Source organism: Garra rufa, chromosome 2 (assembly GCF_049309525.1).
Source record: "Garra rufa chromosome 2, GarRuf1.0, whole genome shotgun sequence".
NCBI lineage: Eukaryota > Metazoa > Chordata > Actinopteri > Cypriniformes > Cyprinidae > Garra > Garra rufa.
Window position 1 is genome coordinate 14810839 of NC_133362.1, and position 19228 is coordinate 14830066.

Consider the following 19228-nt stretch of genomic DNA (forward strand, 5'->3'; position numbering starts at 1 on the left):
TTATCTTAATTATGAACACAATGGTTTGTAATGCAAACTGTTTTACATTTTCTGCACATTGTTATTCTTCTCGTTATTTCCCTATAGCGGCCAATGAAACGGAAGTCTGGCCCATAAGGAATAATTGAGAGATTAAGTGTGTGTGAATTACTTGAGTCTTGTCTCTCTCAACAGTTTTTGGTTGCATCGTCTCTACTAATGGACCTTTTTCAGCAGTGGAAGTCAGCATAGTTGGGTTAACTTTGAGAGCAGTGAATGGGAGAGTACAACAAATATAATATTTGCATTCCCATTTGCTCAAATAGAAAAAAAAACAATAGTGTTTACACGACTTTCAAGAAAAGGAAAAAATATTGAGATACTGATAACGGCAGTCAGAAATGAGAACAATGTCAAATTTACTGTCCCTCCCATAGATGTTGCATTAGAAACGCCCTCGCATTAGCGTTAACTTGTGTTTTTGTAATTTAACACAAAGGTGATCAAATACAAAGTATAGTGTAATAAATGCACATACTTTTTTTTAGGATTTACGATGCTGATGACCGTTGAAATGCGTCATCACAGTCATGTAAAAAAGCTTCCTAGAGTGTTTGCACTTATGTCATGATTTGGTCAGTTACCCGGATGCGCGGCCATATTGGCACTCAGATGTAAACAACAGCATGGATTGCATGGTTTATGTACTACTGAATGCGTTGTTCTGTTAATTTATGCTGTCTACACCACAGAAAAAAACATGGAAGCTGCTAAATCATATATAGACGGACTTAGTATGCAGAAAAAGGGCACAATATTTTGACAAACTACATTTAATCGGTGGTAAAGATACATACAAGCAGTATATTAGCCTAATATTTCACCTACCTGACTGGAAATGATTAGAACAAACACAAATGTTGTCTCTGGAAATCTTAGTTCAGTTTGGCCAACCACATACACCTTTTGTTCCTCAGACAGTTTTTTGCACTCTTCTCCTTGATTTAACTACTTTAGTCTTGCGTTTCCCTGAAAATAATTGCACACTTAGTATACACTATATGAATGTGTGTCTTTAACGGGACATTTTGAAGTTTTTTCATAAAAGGCAATCTTACAAGTCTTGTAAATGAGACAATTGCTGTGGTGATTGTTCTTTAAAGCATTTACCCTAAAAGCAGTTTGGTTTAATTTCTTTTCGCTATTGTAAAATAAACAGCTTTTTCTGTGATCTTGTGTTGTTTTTAATTACAGTGCATGACAATAAAAAATGAGCCTCTTTAAGAAACAAAGACTTTAATTTCAGTCGCTTTACTAACAATAAAAACATTTTATTATGAACTGTACATAAAGACAATGTGCTGAATATGCACATTTCTGTTGTGTGACAAGCCAAAATGTACAAAGAAATATTTGTCACCTGAAACATAGAAAATCTTAAGAAGCCAATTTTAGAAAAATTAAAACGGAAAAATAAAAAGCGAAGCAAAAGAAGCTGTTCTCATCTATCAGTTTGCGTACAACAGTAGTTTCATTTTCTTGATTACAACCAGCTGCTTGTGAAGACAATGTTAGTGGGTAATTGAAAAGCCGGGTAGGGAAAATGTTCATTTAAAAAAAAAAAAAAAAAAAACACCAACTAAAAATCTCGTACTAGCTGCTTTTTTTTCATATAAAAATCATTTTGCAACTTTATAAATAGTTTTCTTCTACTGTTTTACAGATTTAAGGAAAGTGGAGCAACGCCAAGATCATGAACGCCTGTCTCTTGAGTCTCTCCTGTGTTTCTCATAATCAGAATCCCGTCTGTGTTTGTCTCTGTCCCGGTGATGACTGCTGCTGTGGTGCCGCTCTCTCGGTCTTTCGTACCTTTCCTCTTTCGAGTGGCGCTCTTTATGACTGTGACTTCTGTCCCTGTGCTTTTCCCGGTCCCTGTCGTAGTGCCTGCTTTTGTGATGGTGTCTGTCATAGTGGTCTCTATCTCTATTGTCCTTCCTGTAGGTCTCATCGGACCGTCTGGGCGTCTTATCGCCCAGATCACCGTAGGACTTCTCCGAGCCCTTCTCGTCTTTACTGAGGGGCGAAGAAGTGGGCAAGCTGGACTCATACGTCAAAGGTGGTGGAGGGTGCGTTTGCGGAGGGATGGTTTGAGGCCAGGGTGGACGAAGCATGTGAGGGTCACTTTGTGGGAACATCTGTGGAGGAGGTGGACCAGGAGGAAATGGGAAAGGTGGAGGAATCTGTGGAGGTAAGAACGGGGCAGGATTGGCTAGAGGAAGATAAAATTGGGGATCAGGTGGACCAGGGTGATACGAATGAAAAATGGTGGCTTGATTAAAAATTTTAGGATTAAAAGAAGAGGTCCTGGACTGCTTAAGACCTTCGTTCTTTCCAATGGAGGAGATAGTGGTGATGGCTTGGATGTCCTCTATGGCTTTGCACTCTTGCACCGATGGTTGCGGAGTAACTTTCGTTTCTGAATTACTTTCTGGTTGTTGAGGTTTCAACTCAGTAGGTTCAGCTGATGAAGATGCTGTCTTCAAAATACCAGGAGGAGATGTCTTTAAAGTCTTTGTTGGACTAGATACGGTTTCGTTTTTGGGGGCACAGCTAGAGTCGTCACTGACAGAATCCTTCAATGCATCTGATGAAGTGGTTGTTTCTTGACTATCTGGTGCAGCTGTGCTGCCCAACACCGATTCCTCTTTGGGTTTAACGGCTGTGAGAGAAGAAAGGAAACTCTCTGTTGAAACATCTGCAGGTTTGTCACTCAAAGAAAGTAAGACTCCACTCTCTTTCTTTTCTGTGCTGGTCTCCAAACTCGTGCTGGATGGCACCTGCTCTGTTTTAACAACTTTGGGGTCTTTTTTCTTAATGATGAAGCGGTCAAGTCGAGGCATGGTGGCTGAAGGTTTAGGACTGATTTCTGCATGGTTTCCAGTGTCAACAGTTAGAGTCTTGGACACTGTTGTTGTAGAATCACTCTTCACAGAGTCGCTTGAAGACGACTCAGCATTTCCAGGCAACTTCAGCACTCCGGGAAGAAAGCGCAAAGAAACATTCTCATCGGTCTCCGTATCTAATATCGGTTCTTCGACGGCTGACTTAATTAAGTCTCCAGTGTCTTTTTTCCGTGTGCTGCCCAAAGTGCTGATAAAACTTCGCTCCACATCTTGAGACACAGGAGCTTTCTGTGGGTAATCGACATGAGGTTTGCTTTCTGCCAAGAAACTTGGAGCTTCGCTGACATCGCTTGGCAGGATTACCCCAAAGTCCCTTTTCGGTCTTTGGCGGATGATCAATCCGAGAAGAAGATTGGGACGATTGGTCTCCAGTCCTACAATGTAGAGGATTACACAATTAATATCAAGATTTTATCAAAAGTATCCTAAATAAACCTGCCAAGAAATCTTACCTGGACCATCAAATGGAACAATCTGGTGGGGAATTTTTTCTGTGGAGCCGAGAGGGATGAGATACATATCTTTGACTTGTTTGCGGTTGTTGGCAACTACTCCATATCTTCTTCGGCTGCTAAAATAGGCGTACAACAAAGTATACGAGATCTCGTCTTCCTCTGTGTCAGGGGTGAAACGAATAACACATATTTCCTGGAAACAAAAAAAGGATAAATCAGAAAAAGCAGATACAAACGATCATTTACAGAATGTGACAAATCCAAGGATAAATCATTCCCACCTTTGTCCCGGAAGCACGGATTTTCTCGACATAATCCCAGACTATTTGAGGGGAGATTCGTCCACCTACTTGGATGTTGTCTGGCAAATCCTACAAACACAATTTTATATGTTTCTAAGGGTGTGTTCACACTTGTCATGTTTGGTTCAATTAAAACAAACTCTAGTGCGATTGCTCTGTTAGTGCAGTTCATTTGAGTAAGTGTGAATGCTGCTATCCGAACCTTGGTGCACACCAAACAAGCGGTTCGAGATCGCTAAAAAGATAGGTCTTGGTCCACCTCCAAACGAACTCTGGTGCGGTTTGATTGAAATATGAATGGGACATGGACCAAATATTCGAAATAAACCAAAAACAGGAAGAAATTACAAGATGCGACGCTACATGATTTCATGAAGGGAACACACTGTATCCAAAATAAAATGAGCGGAGGGCAAACGTGGAGCAACGAGGAGGTAAAGTGCCTTTATAGACTTTTTGGAAATGCTAAGGTGGTAAAAATAAAATCATATACACGCAACAATGAGCGTGTTTAGTTCAGCAGATGGCATTATGTGTAGTCAACTAAAAGCGAACGCACCTTTTCCTTTCGTTTGGAGTGGTCAAGTCGTCATGAAATATATGTCATTCAACCTGACCAATCAGGTTGTGAACATATCACTATGCCTTTAGATTCGCTTTTAATGCCAGTTTGAACGCTAAGCGGACCAGGACCACATTTATCATTTTCCTTTTTTATTCAAACCAAACAAACCGAACTACAAGTGTGACCACACCCTAAGACATCAGTTCATATGTCTGACTGACTCATTTAGGATATGCTTCAACTTCCACTATACCTGTGTTACGTGGTCCAGTATTCCAGAGACAGGGTAAGCTTTTGTTAAAAACCTTGCCACAGCTGGCATATCAACAAAACCGCCCCACAGATTCTCCAAGCTGCTGAGGAAAGTAGCTGTATCTTCTTTGCTACTCAGACTATCCGACCTATTAAAACAACAATTTCATAAATGTCATTTCAAGTCTTGTTTTTGAAACAAGACATTGATTGAATCATTTGCTTAATCAGGAATCTTACCTGGATTCGGGCAAAAAATTGAGGAGACCTTCCTCCATGGCTCTTAAAGACAGATCGTCCATCAGTGCCGACGTCGGTGTAGTTGTGGACTGTTGAGATTCATCTGTCGTACTAGACTGCCTCCTCACAACTGTTGTAGCCACTTTTACCACTTTTGTAACTGCTTCCTCCGTAGGTGGAGCCATGCGACCTTCACAGAAACATCAAAATCATGGTAAGGTCATTTTTTCAATAAACACATTCTATCAATTTGAAAACTTTACTAATAACTGCTCTTGCAACTTTAACATAAGTTTCTTTTTAAACATGCAAAGTGGAAGTTTCTTAATGGACTTAATGATTGTTTTTTGTGCAAAAAAGCTTTGCTTACTTAAGTAGACCCAGGATACTTTTTAGTTTGGTATGATGTAACCCATTTAACTCTTAACCAAAAAAACCCTTTTCAGCTGCTGAATGGCTCATGGTATCTTGTTAGCAAAACTGTCTCGATGTTATTGTGGTCACATGACGATATGAAACCATAAGTCATCCGGGCAAAAAAGTTTTTAAATATATTTAAACTTCTTATTCTAACATAAAAGGTCTTTAAAGTTTTGTTTTGGGCCATTATGCTTTGGCACAGTATCTGTTAAACAAACTAAAACTGAAAGCGCAATATGGCTTAATCCCTTTATCAAAATGAAGCACGCACTTCATTCAGGCGGTCAGCTCATGATCCTGTGTTTTCCATGCCTCAGAACGGCTCAGTTCACAGTAAATGCAGTGAACTCATATATTGAACATGCTGTGAGTTCAGCGCGCATTTGAGAATGCAACAGCCACCAGTTATGCTTTATTTTCACAGTAGATGATTTGATTTGTTCTAGAATTGTATTGAGATGCATTTTTCTTAGCCTGTTTTCACTGAAGCTGGAGTTTTCCATCAAAAAAGAAAAGCTCTACTGCCATTTCCATCAAAACAAAAGCTTAAAAGCGGTTTAAATGGGTAATGTTACTGCAGTCCAAATTCAAAATATCTCTTTAAAAGTGTAGAAATTAGGAAAGAAGAATTGTAATGACCCTACTTTATTATTTTACAGTGCAGCTGTTTTATAATATATGGCTACTACTATCACAGGAATAACAATTATATGAAGTTGTTGTTATTATTGTTATTATATTTTAATTTGTCTGGCTTCCTAAAACACCAGTGTAAGGCTCAATCCCAATTCTACCCCTTACCCCTACACTTAGCCCTACCCCTTCGTTTGGCGCGTTCACGTGAAGGGGTAGGGGTGTCTCATTTCTCTTTTGGTTGGAGGGGTAGGGGGAAGGGGAAGGGCCAGATAGCCCTCCAAACGAAGATTTTTCAGGACCTCACTTCAAACGAAGGGCTAAGAGAAATTTCCAACATGGCTGCTCACTCGAGCAAGCAGACTCGTAAATATAAGTAATTTTTGCCTTTAATAAGGATTTTGATGACAATGTTTCATTATATGTATATTACCTTCAATCTTGTGTTTGTGTTTATGGTGTTGTTTTGTAAATAAACGTTTGCAAAAAAATCGCTAAAGTTTGCTAGCAGATAGCACTGATTGCACGATATTACAAAATATATTTTTATGTCATATACACTTGACTGCATGTTAGAAACATGAAAGACCAGTGGCACGGCAATTTGCAACGGTGGTGTAGTGGAGGGTGTACGCAGGTATACGGTGTATACACACTTCCACTTTTTAAATCCCCTCTGATGTGCATTCAGTAGTGTCCTGCATTCGCCAAAATCATGGCAGTCCACCACATCCAGTCATGTGAATAAATGTAAATATTCGCTAAAAACACCCAATAAAGGCAGTGATGATGCAGTCAGGACCGTGGAGCCGGCTTGCTTTGAAATGTATTTGATGATTGCGCCTAATGCACCTGCACCCGCTAAGTCTACCGCACCAGTAATCTAAATCAGTACATAATAATAAAAACGAAAACGAACGCGTTCAAAGAGAAAGTTGAAAACGAAATTCACAAATGAAGCATATACTTCTCCAGGCACCACTACACTGATTAGCAATTTGCCGCGCATGTGATAATGCGTTGTTTGTTTTGCTTACGGCCACATGTGAATGAACGGCGCGTACACCGTACATTTGTACTTTTTGAAACATGACAACATTTTTTGACATCTTGGAATGAGTGATAAACATCTGCGCATGTCCTCTGACATAACATTAGGAACTAGCGACAACCTATGATGACGTATAACAGTGTTGTAGTGGTGTCCCATTTCTTAGGGGAAATATTTTAGCCCTTCCCCTTTACACTTTGTTTCAAGGGACAAGGGGAAGGGGCGAGGGGTAGGCGAAGGGGTATAAAATAGAATTGGGATTGGGCCTAAATGTCCCCTTTAAAGACTCAAGTTTTCTTAGTTCAGAACATGGGCTCTGAATTTTCAATTCTCAAAGTGCATCAGATAGAATAATTTAACTTTAAAATGTACAAAATGTCCATTTGTCTTTTTTTTTTTTTTTAAATATCACAATGACATCATATCATGGACTTCATATCATGATATCGTGAGATTTTGATATTGTTACATCTCTAATTTTAACCCAAAAAATGTTTTACCTGTGCAGATTTTGCAGTTGAGGTCAAATAGATGAGACTTGTGCAAGTTAGTGGTATCTACAGATTTCTTAGGACTGTCAGCTTTAGTCTCTGGGGGTTTTTCTTCAGGCACTTCTGCAGCTTTCGGCACTGGCTCTGGCTGATGAGACAGAAGGAAAATTTAGAAAGCAATTTTCTTTTTTCCTGTTAGAAAATATAAAAAGCTGAACAGAATTGAGCATTAAGTCTCCCGAATCTCACCTCAACCTCTATGGCCTCTGGTGCCTTGGCAGGCTCCTGATTCTCAATTTCAATTTCCCCTTTATGGGTGATTTTAGTGATTGGACGTCTCTCTACCTCTCTCTGTTCTTTCTCAATCATTTCAATCGTCTGCCAACAGAAACATCAATAGTGTTAACAATCATTATCAAAATCTGTATCACTATGAAATGACATTTCTGATTTCCCACTAAATATTATTTCCTGTTTACTTAGGAAGTTAAACACATTTCAAATCCATTATGATGATGTTTAACAAAAAAAAAATACATTGTGAGATTTTGATAATGCACCACAGCTATAATGTTTTACTAACATGTCGATTCTCTCTTTGTCTCCAAGCAGCCAGTTCCTTAGAGGCCAGCTCTTCTGCAGTCATACGCACCAAATCTGCAGGGGAAACTTCCCCCTTGAGCACTCGCTTGAATAACACCTGCAAAAGAGCATTTATTTTCATGAACACAACATTAGATTTTTAGAAGTGAAATGAAAATAGGTAAACAGTGAAAACATTCTGCACAAAGACATGAAATATGTCAAATATGAAATCTTATTTTACAATATCGTTGCAAGATTGTTATATCATATGATATTGACAAACAATCATTCTACTACCCAAAATAATGTTAAATTACTTACATTATTTTTTGCATCTTTCAGATTGAAAGTCAAACTTCTGTATTTATTTTTGTATTTGCTGTCAACACCCTGAAAAAGAGCAAAAAGCTCTTTCTCTGTTCTTCTGGCCAACTCAGCAGGCTTGTCCAATGAAATCTTCAAATCTGCCTCCTTTAGTCTGTAAGATAAGAGGATAAACATTAAAAAGAGTATGAACAACTTAACACTACACAATTGACATAAACAAGAGGTAAACAGATTTATTTTAACTAGAAAAAAACTTTTAATTGACATTTTAACTTAATTCATACGCATTTTTTTTTTCAATATGCAAACAGAAACTTAAACATCTTCACAGCAACCTGTCAACATAAAAGTTTGGTTTAACTTGAAGAAACTGTGACAGAAATATATTATTTTATGTAATTAGGTCTACTACTAATATTACAATTATTATTAAAACATTATTTTTCTAAAGATTTACCAGAATTTATTTACTAGAAAAATACATAACACAGTATTTCTGAAAAAAAGTAAGAAAAAATAAAGATAATTAAAATTTAATGAAAGCATCAAAATTGAATCCAGAAAATTGGAAATGGAAAACACAGAATTTTTAAAAACTAAATTTGAGAAAAAAAAAAAAGAAAACGTATTTCATCGGGCCCTAAAAAATATTTTTTTGCTGAACTTTTAATAAATTGCTATTGAATTGTGTAAGTTTCATGATTTCAGTGAATTAGACATGCTTTTTGATTTTTTTTTTTTTTTTTTTAATCATCGAAAAAATTTAAATGGGGACAAAACAGAATCCAGAAAAAGGAAAAAATGGAATTTGAAAAAATAAATCTGCTTTCATAGGGCCCTAGGTAATCTACAAAAATCACATTCACACACCGTTTCAAAAGAATCTCCTCCAGCGAGTCCCGAACACTTCGCCTGATTTGTCCAGTGGACGGTTTCTTTGAGGTCACGGGTGATATTTTAACTTTCTTCGCCTCGTGCTTCACACTTGGTCCTGCAAAAATTTAAACTCAAAATTATTATTGGACAACATGAATAAATTGACAATTTCATAAAAAATAACATTAATCATGGTAAGTGTACATGGTGTATAAAATAACTGATGGAAAATGTATACCCTTTGATGCTGAATCTTCTGACAGTCTTCGTTCTCCAACATCCTATGTTAAAAAAGAAAAGAATAAAAAAAATTACATACTACAAATACCAGTAAAAACTGCAATTTAAGCCAAAACAAATTAAAGTGGCCATATCAACAGCAGTTGTATGTGAGTGTAAACACCTGTGAGGAACTGTCCACCTACACTGTGTGAAAGCTAACTAACCCCTTCACACCCTTGTGTAAATAATATAGAAAAGCAGATATATATACGAACCCTTATAAAGAAAGCTGGTAGCTACCACACAAATCAAAAGCTATATCAGAAAGGGCAGAACAAAAAAAAAATCTGCCATAAGCAATCATCAAATACTTTTATGCTCCAAAGAACACTTGGTTGATATAGGACAAATCAAATCCAATGTTCTTTCCGATTATTATTTCATATTGTACATTTCTATAATTTTCTTCCATTGTATTCCAATTATAATTACTAAAAACAGTTTCCATTAGTACAAACTCTTAATTCCTTTAATACCCACACTAATGCTAATTTAACAGCCTGTGGTCTTTGACAATTTAAGGCACAAACTAAAGTGAAAGTTATTGCTTAACATCTATACTTTCATTTATGTCAGTAAATGAAGTAAAATTATGGTAATTAAAACAACTTCCTACAACTCTAACGCATACATTTTTATTGCATGCAATCACATTAATTTCATTATATTTATATTGGTTGGCTTGTTTGCTTACTTTTCGGAAGGGTCGTATTCCACCTGCGGTGAGTGACTGCTGTGATCTCTGTTTTTGTTTGGCAGATAACTTATCATCTGACTGCTCTGTGGCTTGAACACCGGTTTTCCCATCCTCTTCTGTACAGCACTTCAAGCACACATACTCCTGGTCCTCCTTTTCCATCTGCTGAACTTTAGCCAGATCCAGACCCACGCAATCCCCATGAAACCAGTCATCACAGCGGCCACAGCCCACCATGAACCTAATCAAACAAACAGACAACAGCAGTGTTGATGAAACTCACAGGTTTGTCTTCAGCCCATCGCTTTGAGCAAATACATACAGATCTTACATGAGGCTTTTACACTACTAATTTAGGTTTTATAAATGTAAATAGACTTCATACCAAATAAAGGAAACGTAAGGAATAAATAAAAGGTACCAATATGTCAATTTGATAATGCAATTTCCAACAGATCACCGTAACCATTTATTTTTTTTTACAAAAGAGCAAAAGGCTTGAAGGAGCTCTGCTCCTAACTGCTAGAATATGGAAATAACTTTTAAAAAGTGTTATCTTCAGTGTTTTTGTCTTATTTTTCATTGAAAATGTCTAAGGATTCTTAAATTAAGATAGATTTACTTAAGAAAATTACATGTTTTATGAGAAACTGGTCAACATGAAGTTAGTTTATGATTTAAACAAAATTGCCAATGGACGCAAAAACCAACACAATCCAAAGGGAAAACATCTTTTCATACCCCTTTGATAGAATTACTGCAATTCTGCAGTAAATGACTTCATATGTTCAGTGTGCATCTCAAGTAAATGCATCTTGATTTAAGAATGTTTAAATTTTTGCATAGGAAAATAAAAACATACAGAGGAACTTTTTTTTTTAGATTGGTGAATTAAAGACCTAAGAGCTTTGTAAGACCCACAGAAAAAGTTTCTGAAATGTTTTTTTGTTATTATTAAATTTCAAACAGGCATGCAATGATATTAAAATATAACAAAAACAATGAATATTATTATATTAACATTTTTTTTTTTTTTAAGTCAGATTTAAGTTATATATTGTGTCTAAAAACAACAAAATACATTAATTTTACTTGCTACAAATTAATTTAGGCACCACAACTTTATATAATGTTTAGTATGAACAATGCATATTCATTTTGAGATTTGCTGAAGATTGCATTTAACAGGGTTATTAAATTAATAGTGTTTTATTTTAACCCTTACCTTAAAATGTTATTTGGCATTTAAAAAACTAGTGTCAGGATTTACTAAAGACATGCAGTGAAAAATTTGCAATGAAAATGCAGTCATTTAAACATTAAAAAGAACTGCATTTATTCTAAATATAAATCTATTCTAACAATATAAGACTTTACTATGACTTTATCAATATTACACATCCTTGCTGAATAAATATATTATTTCTGTCAAATAAAAAAAATAAAAAAATGTAGTTTGACCCCAAACTTCGATCGTTGTTTGTTGTTACAAAAGATTTCTATTTTAAATAAACGCTATTCTTTTAAGCTCTTTAGGATTCATATTCAAAGAATTCTGAAAAAAGTATCACAGGTTCCAAAAAATATTAAGCAGCACAACTGTTTCCAAAACTGATAATAAATTAGCATATTTCAATGATTTCTAAAGGTTCATGTGACAAAAATTAAGCTTTGCATCACAGGAATAAATTATATTGTAAAGTACATTAAAATAGAAAACCACTATTTTAAATTGAAATAATATTTCACAATATTACTGTTGTTGTTTTTTGTATTTGAATCAAAAACAACCTTAATGAGCAAAAAAAAAAAAAATTAAAAATGAACAGTAGTGTAAGTGTCAACTTAAGAGAAAGTAAATGTTTTCCAGATAAAAGTTTATATATTAACATTAAAATATCTCACTGAGCCCAACACTTTCTGTATTTTTAATCAAATAACGCAGACTTGATAAGCAAAAAAAGACTTCTTAAAAAACATTAAAAATCTTACTGATCCCAAGCTTTTAAAAGGCAGTGTATATAGAAAAAAAATGCACTGACCTAAGACCATTTGAATGAATTTAGAGATAAATATTTGACTTACCGGTTGTTGTGAGGTTTCTTGCATAATCCACAGTGCTTACTGGGATCCCACACAGTCTCGCTTTCAGGAGGCGGCTCGCCCTCAGTTTCCTTCTTCACCACAGGTGCGTTATCAGGGATAAACAGCTGCGGCTCCTCTACCGAGATACTCCTTGAGTTTCTGCTCTTGTGTCTTTGCTGGATCTTCTCCGGCTTCTTGACCTTGGCCTTCTCCTGCTCCTCTTCTTCCTGGCTGTTTGTCACAGGGGTGTTTGTTTTGTTTACAGGAGTGGGAGGATTTTGTGGCTTTTTCGGAGGGTGAGGAGATTGGACTTGATTTGACCTGACACTTGGACCAGAATCAGATGATGGTTTTCTGGCGACAGTCGGGGACACCGGGACAGGTGCGTTTACAGTTTGGTTCGCAGAATGTCCGTCTTGAATCTTCTGTATTTTTGAGGGTGATTTAGGAGAGAGTGGCCCACCTGGGCGTTTCAAGCCCACCTTAACTGGCTTTCCTTTGTGGCTTTCCAGTTGGCTCATATGTATCTTTTTGTCTGGATGTTTGGATATTTTCTGCAAGAGCCCTGGCCTGGTGAGATTAGATGGCTTGTTTTTGGCCGCAGACAGAGCCGGTTTGTGTTTTAGAAGCTTTTTGACTCCAGGTTGAACCGCTGTGCCATTCTTGTTCCCTGTTTTTTGTGCACTTAGCTTTTGGGTCTTGATTTGGTCATTCTTTTTGGCGTCTGCTGGTGTGGCGTTGTCCACGCTGGGCTTGAGCGACATGGTGCTGTTAGTGTCTTGTACTTCATTAGGGTTCACAAACGGCCCAAAAACCATAGGCATTTCGTCACTATCTGACTGGCCAATGCTCACTTCGCCGACAACCTCTTGTGCGGAATTATCAACTTCTTGTGTGCCATCATCTTGATTTTGGCCCAAATCTACTGCAAGGGTATCGCCAGTGACTGCGCCATCCTGGAAGCCCAGAGACTGAAGAGCGCTTGTGCTAAACGATCCAAACGCATGTGACGGTCCAGGAAGCAGTTCGATTTTATAGCCCCCCACTGTAACAGTTAATCGCCGTAACACAACTACTGGATTCATAGAGGAGTCGACCTCGTGGACTCCAAAACGACGGCTGAGGAGGGCTTCCCTTTTTGCATCAAGGCTTTTATCTTCATCAGGGTTTCTGCTACATGTTGACTCTTGTTTGTTACTCTCAGCTGCTCTTCGTGCAGGACCTGGGTGCCTGCCTTTGACTCGACCGCGGCTCGCTGAAAGAGAAAAATGGTTTCAATACACTCACAATGGCAAAACAGAACAGAAGAACAGTCAAACACACAGCATATGGGCAAAAATATTGGTTCCAGGAAGACTTTAAACCAAGCAATCTTCTGGCTTTGTTTATATTGCAATACAGCAGACATTTAAACCATATGGAGAGCAAAACTGGAAAAAAAACAATTTCAAATATTTTATTAAAAAAAAAATTTGTAATATTTTTTTATTGGCATATAGTGCAAGTCACTCGCAGCATCTTATACAGTGAAAAAGCAACCGGTCAACAGAAACATGATTTCATTTGGCATATTTTTTGTTTCGGTGGCTCAATGCAATATTTATTCTACAAGTATCACAGTCTAGAAAACATTTACCATCTTGATAAATGCCTAATAGTTTTCCACTAAAGTGAAAGTTGCTAAAAAAAAAAACTTTAGAAGTTACTTACTATAAGTGCCATTTAAAAAAGTTTTAATTAAAGAAAAAAGTGTATGTATTAATTTTTTTTTAAAGAAGTCTTTTGCTCACCAAGCCTGCATTTATAAGTACAGCAAGAACAGTACAATTTTGAAATATTTTTACTATTTAAAATAACTGTTTTCTATTTGAATTTATTTTAAAATCTAATTTATACCTGTGATTTCAAAACTCAGTTTTTAGATGATCTTTCAGAAATCATTCTGATCTGCTGCTCAAAACAAACATTGTTGAAAACAGCTGAGTAGAATTTGTTCAGATTTATTTGATGAATAGAAAGTTCAGAAGAACAGCATTTATCTGAAATAGAAATCTTTTGTAACATTATAAATGTCTTTACCGTCACTTTTATTACATTTAAAGTATCCTTGCTAAATAAAAGTATTAATTTCTATACCCACCCTCCCACACAAAAAATTATACCGATTTTTTTTTTTTTTACTGTTTTAAATATTGATAATATTAATAATAAATGTTTCTTAAACAGCAAATCAGCATAGTAGAATGATTTCTAAAGGATCATGTGAATGATGTGACACTGAAGACTGGAGTAATGATGCTGAAAAAATTAGCTTTGATCACAGGAATAAATTCTATTTTAAAATATATTCAAATAGAAAGCAGTTATTTTTAATGGTAAAAATTTCACAATATTACTGCTTTTGCTGTATTTTGGATCACATAAATGCAAGCTTGGTAACCAGAAGGAATTCTCTTCCATCATATATATGCATTTTAATTTAATTGCAAGAATTACATTGATTTAACTTGTAAATTTTGTTTAAAAAACTTTTATTTACAAAAAAAGGGGGGGGGGAGGTTGACGTTGGACAGCTGCAAACAATCAGTGAACTAATAGGGGCTATTTCTGAACCATTACTGCAAGCTGATTCAGCAGATTTAAAGCAAAAAAAGTTGTGTCCATTTTGTTATGTGTACCTGTTTGTCTCCTCTGTAATTGACCTGCATTTTTTCTGCCCTGTGAGAAGCTGGACTGACTGTGTTCTCCATCGAATTGACTCTGACTAACAGCTGCTGTTGTCACATGATCCGCATCTGCAAAACACCCAGTCGAATAAGTTAAATTACAAACTTTCTTCAAAATTTAAACATAAAACAAACTTGAAAACCAACTACTGTACCTGTTGAGCTCCCAAGCTTGAAACTGACATCTTCATTTTCTAAGAGATGAAACTGGGTACTAGCAGATCCAAACATGGGATCTTTGTCACTGAGCATGTTCTTCAGTGAATCTTCGGGTTGGCCGTGACCCGCTTCAAACTCATCACTAGCTTCACATTCCAGGTTCTGTCCGAGCAGTAAGGAATCATCCAACTGGTCACTGGGAACCAGATGATTGAATGGACCACCAACTATATCCATGAATGCCTGCACTGTATGGTTTGCTCTGGAAGAGTAAAACAGGTAAGAGTTATAAAGAGTTGTGCATTTTGACAAATAAGTTTGATTGATAGCATTAACTCCACATATACAGGGGTGGCCAAAAGTATTAGAACACTAGAATTTTCACCAACTAAAAAAAAAAGGTTTTTAAGTCAGTTATTTCTATATTTTGCAGTAGTGTGTCAGTAGGAAATATCAGTTTACATTTCCAAACATTCATTTTGCCATTAATTGTAATAATCCAGTGTGATTTGTTTTTGCACAAGGAGTCTGACAACAGCCAGTGCTCCACACAGAGATCTGATTTCATCATCATCATCCGTCTGTCTGGAATGACATGAAGAAACAGAACAAACTGAGACGGACTAAATCCAGAAGAATTGTGGCAACGTCTCCAAGATGCTTTAAGAGACCTACCTGCAAATCTACAGTACTGTTAAAAGTTTTAGGCACTTGTGTAAAAATGCTGTAAAATGAGGATGCTGTCAAAAATAGATTTTCTTTATCAATTAACTTCTATTAACTAAATTAGATCAACATTTGATGTGACCATCCTTTGCATTTAAAGCAGCTTTTCCCTTAGGTTCACTTGCGCATAGGTAGGGTAGTTTTGCAGGTAGGTCTCTTGAAGCATCTTGGAGACGTTGCCACAGTTCTTCTGGATTTAGTCCGTCTCAGTTTGTTCTGTTTCTTCATGTCATTCCAGAAAGACTGGAGTGAACGGTACTGTTGTCAGACTCCTTGTGCAAAAAAAAAATCTCACTGGATTATTACAATTAATAGCAAAATGAAAGTTTGGAAATGTAAACTAATATTTTTAGCATTTGTAAACATTTTTTAGCTGGTGAAAATACTAGTGTTCTAATAATTTTGGCCACCACTGTATGCTCATTGCTTTGCTTCGGTCCAAAATAAATAAAGTTTCCCATTCTTCTTAAAATGTCAAATGTTCAGCATTTACTCAAAACCTCAACACAAACGTATTGTAAGTCATACACAGACATAGGGACGTAGGGGCTGTATCTCAGTAACTACAAGCTTTTAAGTCCAAAGTCCAATTGCACATGTTCGTTTACTCTAGCAGTGGGTTTTGTATGTTGTAGGCAATAGTGCTCAATAGCTTTGGCAATATAACATTGTTTAAAACTTTACTTTTTTTTTTGGAGCCATAACCTTTATTAATAAAACAAAAGCATATATATGAAATGAAAATATATTTGTATACACACACCATGTCTTCTGCCCATTATCAAGAGTATGAGCGTCGTGGCACTCTCGATAATGGCGGAAGATGGTGTTTGGGGGAGAAGAATTGTTGAATAAAAGTATTCTCATAGCTATTTTATGAGTATTCTCATAAAATTACAGTTGAACCACTGATGTCACATGGACTATTTTGTCAGTGTTCTTGGTACCTTTCTGGGCCTTGAACGTGGTAGGACCCTTGCTATCTACAGTGTTTTTTCACGACAAGTCATCATTTGGCCATATTGGTGGCATTGAACGTAAACAATGCCTCTGAAACTAAAGAAACGAGCATATTTTTCTGATTACTGTGCAAAAAACTGAGTAACAAAAGGCGTTTATGGTTGACCAAACTGAACCAGGATTTTCAGGGCAAGAATCTTGACAACATACATGCTTGTTCTTATCATTTTCAGTCAGGTAGTAAGGTGAAATATTAGGCTATCTTAATACTGCTTGTACATATGTTTACCACCTATTAACTTTAGTTTGTCAAAATATTGCGCCCTTTCCTGCTTACTAAGTCCTTCTACATATGATTTAGCAGCTTCCACACATTTTTTCAGATTTAGACTGCATAAATTAGCAGAACAACATATTCAGTAGTACATTAACAGTTTACATCCGAATATAGTCAATATCAGAAAGCTCTCGGATTTCATCAAAAATATTTTAAGTTGTGTTCCCAAGACGAACAAAGGTCTTACGACTTTGAAACAACATGAGTGAGTAATTAATGACAGAATTTTCAGTTTTGAGTGAACTATCACTTTAAGCTTCAGAGTTTTACCGCACTCGGTTTTTTCAGCTACATCACGGCTTAAAATAAAAGGTACTGTTTATTTTAACTGCCACAGAACTTAAAGCAACTTCAATACATCTACATCAAGGTATGTGCCTGCACATACGTTCAAAAATAAGCCTATCCTGGAAAATATTAACTGAAATAAAAAGTGTGACAACTAGCCCCGGTCTGCCCTACTTGTAACAACACAGCCACAGAGCTGCTTGTTAAATTAATTAGAACAGTAAGCTAGGCATTAGCATCAGGTGTCAAACTGCACAAGTGAATTATAAAACACAAACTCACCGAAAAAAAAAAAAAGTTTTTAATTGTTTCATGTATTAAACATTTAGCATTCAGAGTAGACTGGTCAAAACCACAGGTGTTTTTATTTTGGCTACAGATCGGCTCACGTGCACAGACAGCTAGCGCATGCGGCCCTTAGCAACTCACACATTCATTGACTCCCTCTAAACACAGAAGGCAACTTTAAGTAACAGCTTTCGCGTTTGCAAAAGATGCATTCGTAGTTTAAGCAAACACGGTTTTAAAAAAGCAAACAAAACAAACACCCCCAAACGCTTCCGCGAGCACCAGGGGGCCTTTGCCAAACAGCATAACGTTACATGTATCTAACGCGCTTCTACATGAATTTAACTCACTTTTATCAACAACAAGCGTTCGATACCAATTCTAAAATATGCATATATAGTTAGCGGCACATTCGACACGGTTTTTGCACAAACTCGTCTCGGGTCTAGAGTCTCGAAGCGTGCACCGCAGGAAGGCCTCGCGCTAAACGAACTGAGAGCGTGCACGCCCACTCCGTGCGAGACGTTAGCTAGATAAAACACTCACCGCGTTTATCACTGTGATCGAAGAGCCAGCGCATAGTGGGAAAAGGACTTGTATTATCGCTTACGTTGTTGGGACGCCATACGGGTTGCCGTTGTCGTTAATGCCACAACCTTTTCCGCTTGAGAACTGCGGTGGGACACAAGTAGTACTTCCTGTTGACCCTCTGAGCCAGCAAACAACTCGTGACGTGCTGGATCTGTCGGAAGGGGGCAGTATGATCTAGCGCTAGTCAGTTAGTGTATGGACGAAGCACTTTTAGAATAATATTTCAGTAAATAATAATAATAAAGGTAACACGTGGAAATCAAAGATAAGCAAACACACATTTAAGATAGAAAGAATAGTAATTTTAGTAATTATAATTACTACAGTAATTATTTAAAAGTAATAAAGTAACATTTATTCCTGTGATGTAAATTATAATACATACAATATATAATACAATATATATAATACATAAAAAATTTAATATTGTGAAATGTTATTTCAATGTAAAATAACGGTTTTCTATGTGAATATATTTTAAAATGTAATTTATTGTTGTGATGCAAAGCTGAATTTTCAGCATCATTACTCCAGTCTTTTGAAAAATCATTCATATATGCCAATTTATTATCAGTGTTAAAATAGTTGTGCTGCGTAATATTTTGTTGGAACCTGTGCTACTTGTTCAGGATTCTTTTTTTGTAACAATTTAAACTACCATTTAATAGTTGGTGTTTATTTGAAAGAAATTAATACTTTTATTTACCAAGGATGTGTTAAATTGATTTTTTTTAATGAAAACAAAGACTTATATTGTTACAAAAGATTTCTATTTTGAATAAATGCTGTTCTTTTTAAGCTTTTAATTCATCAAAGAATCCTGAAAAATGAATCACAGGTTCCAAAAAAATAATAAGCAGCACAACTGTTTCCAACATTGATAATAAAAGTAATAACGCATATTAGAATGATTTCTGAAGGATAATATGACACTGAAGACTGGAGTGATG

The 19228-nt window shown here is 36.4% G+C and overlaps 1 protein-coding gene across 1 annotated transcript; it reads right to left on the reverse strand.

The window, feature by feature from the left end:
* Positions 1–1280: 1280 nt before the first annotated feature.
* phf3 (PHD finger protein 3) lies at positions 1281–18380 on the reverse strand. The gene is made up of 16 exons (XM_073834889.1): positions 18234–18380; positions 15085–15350; positions 14882–14998; positions 12204–13458; positions 10116–10359; positions 9378–9420; positions 9134–9254; positions 8258–8414; positions 7935–8051; positions 7601–7729; positions 7361–7499; positions 4757–4946; positions 4518–4665; positions 3679–3768; positions 3395–3590; positions 1281–3316 (listed from the first exon to the last, which is right to left on the reverse strand). The coding sequence occupies exons 2-16, from the start codon at positions 15323–15325 to the stop codon at positions 1731–1733; spliced, it is 4773 nt and encodes a 1590-aa protein (XP_073690990.1). The 5' UTR covers positions 15326–15350; positions 18234–18380; the 3' UTR covers positions 1281–1730.
* Positions 18381–19228: the final 848 nt, after the last annotated feature.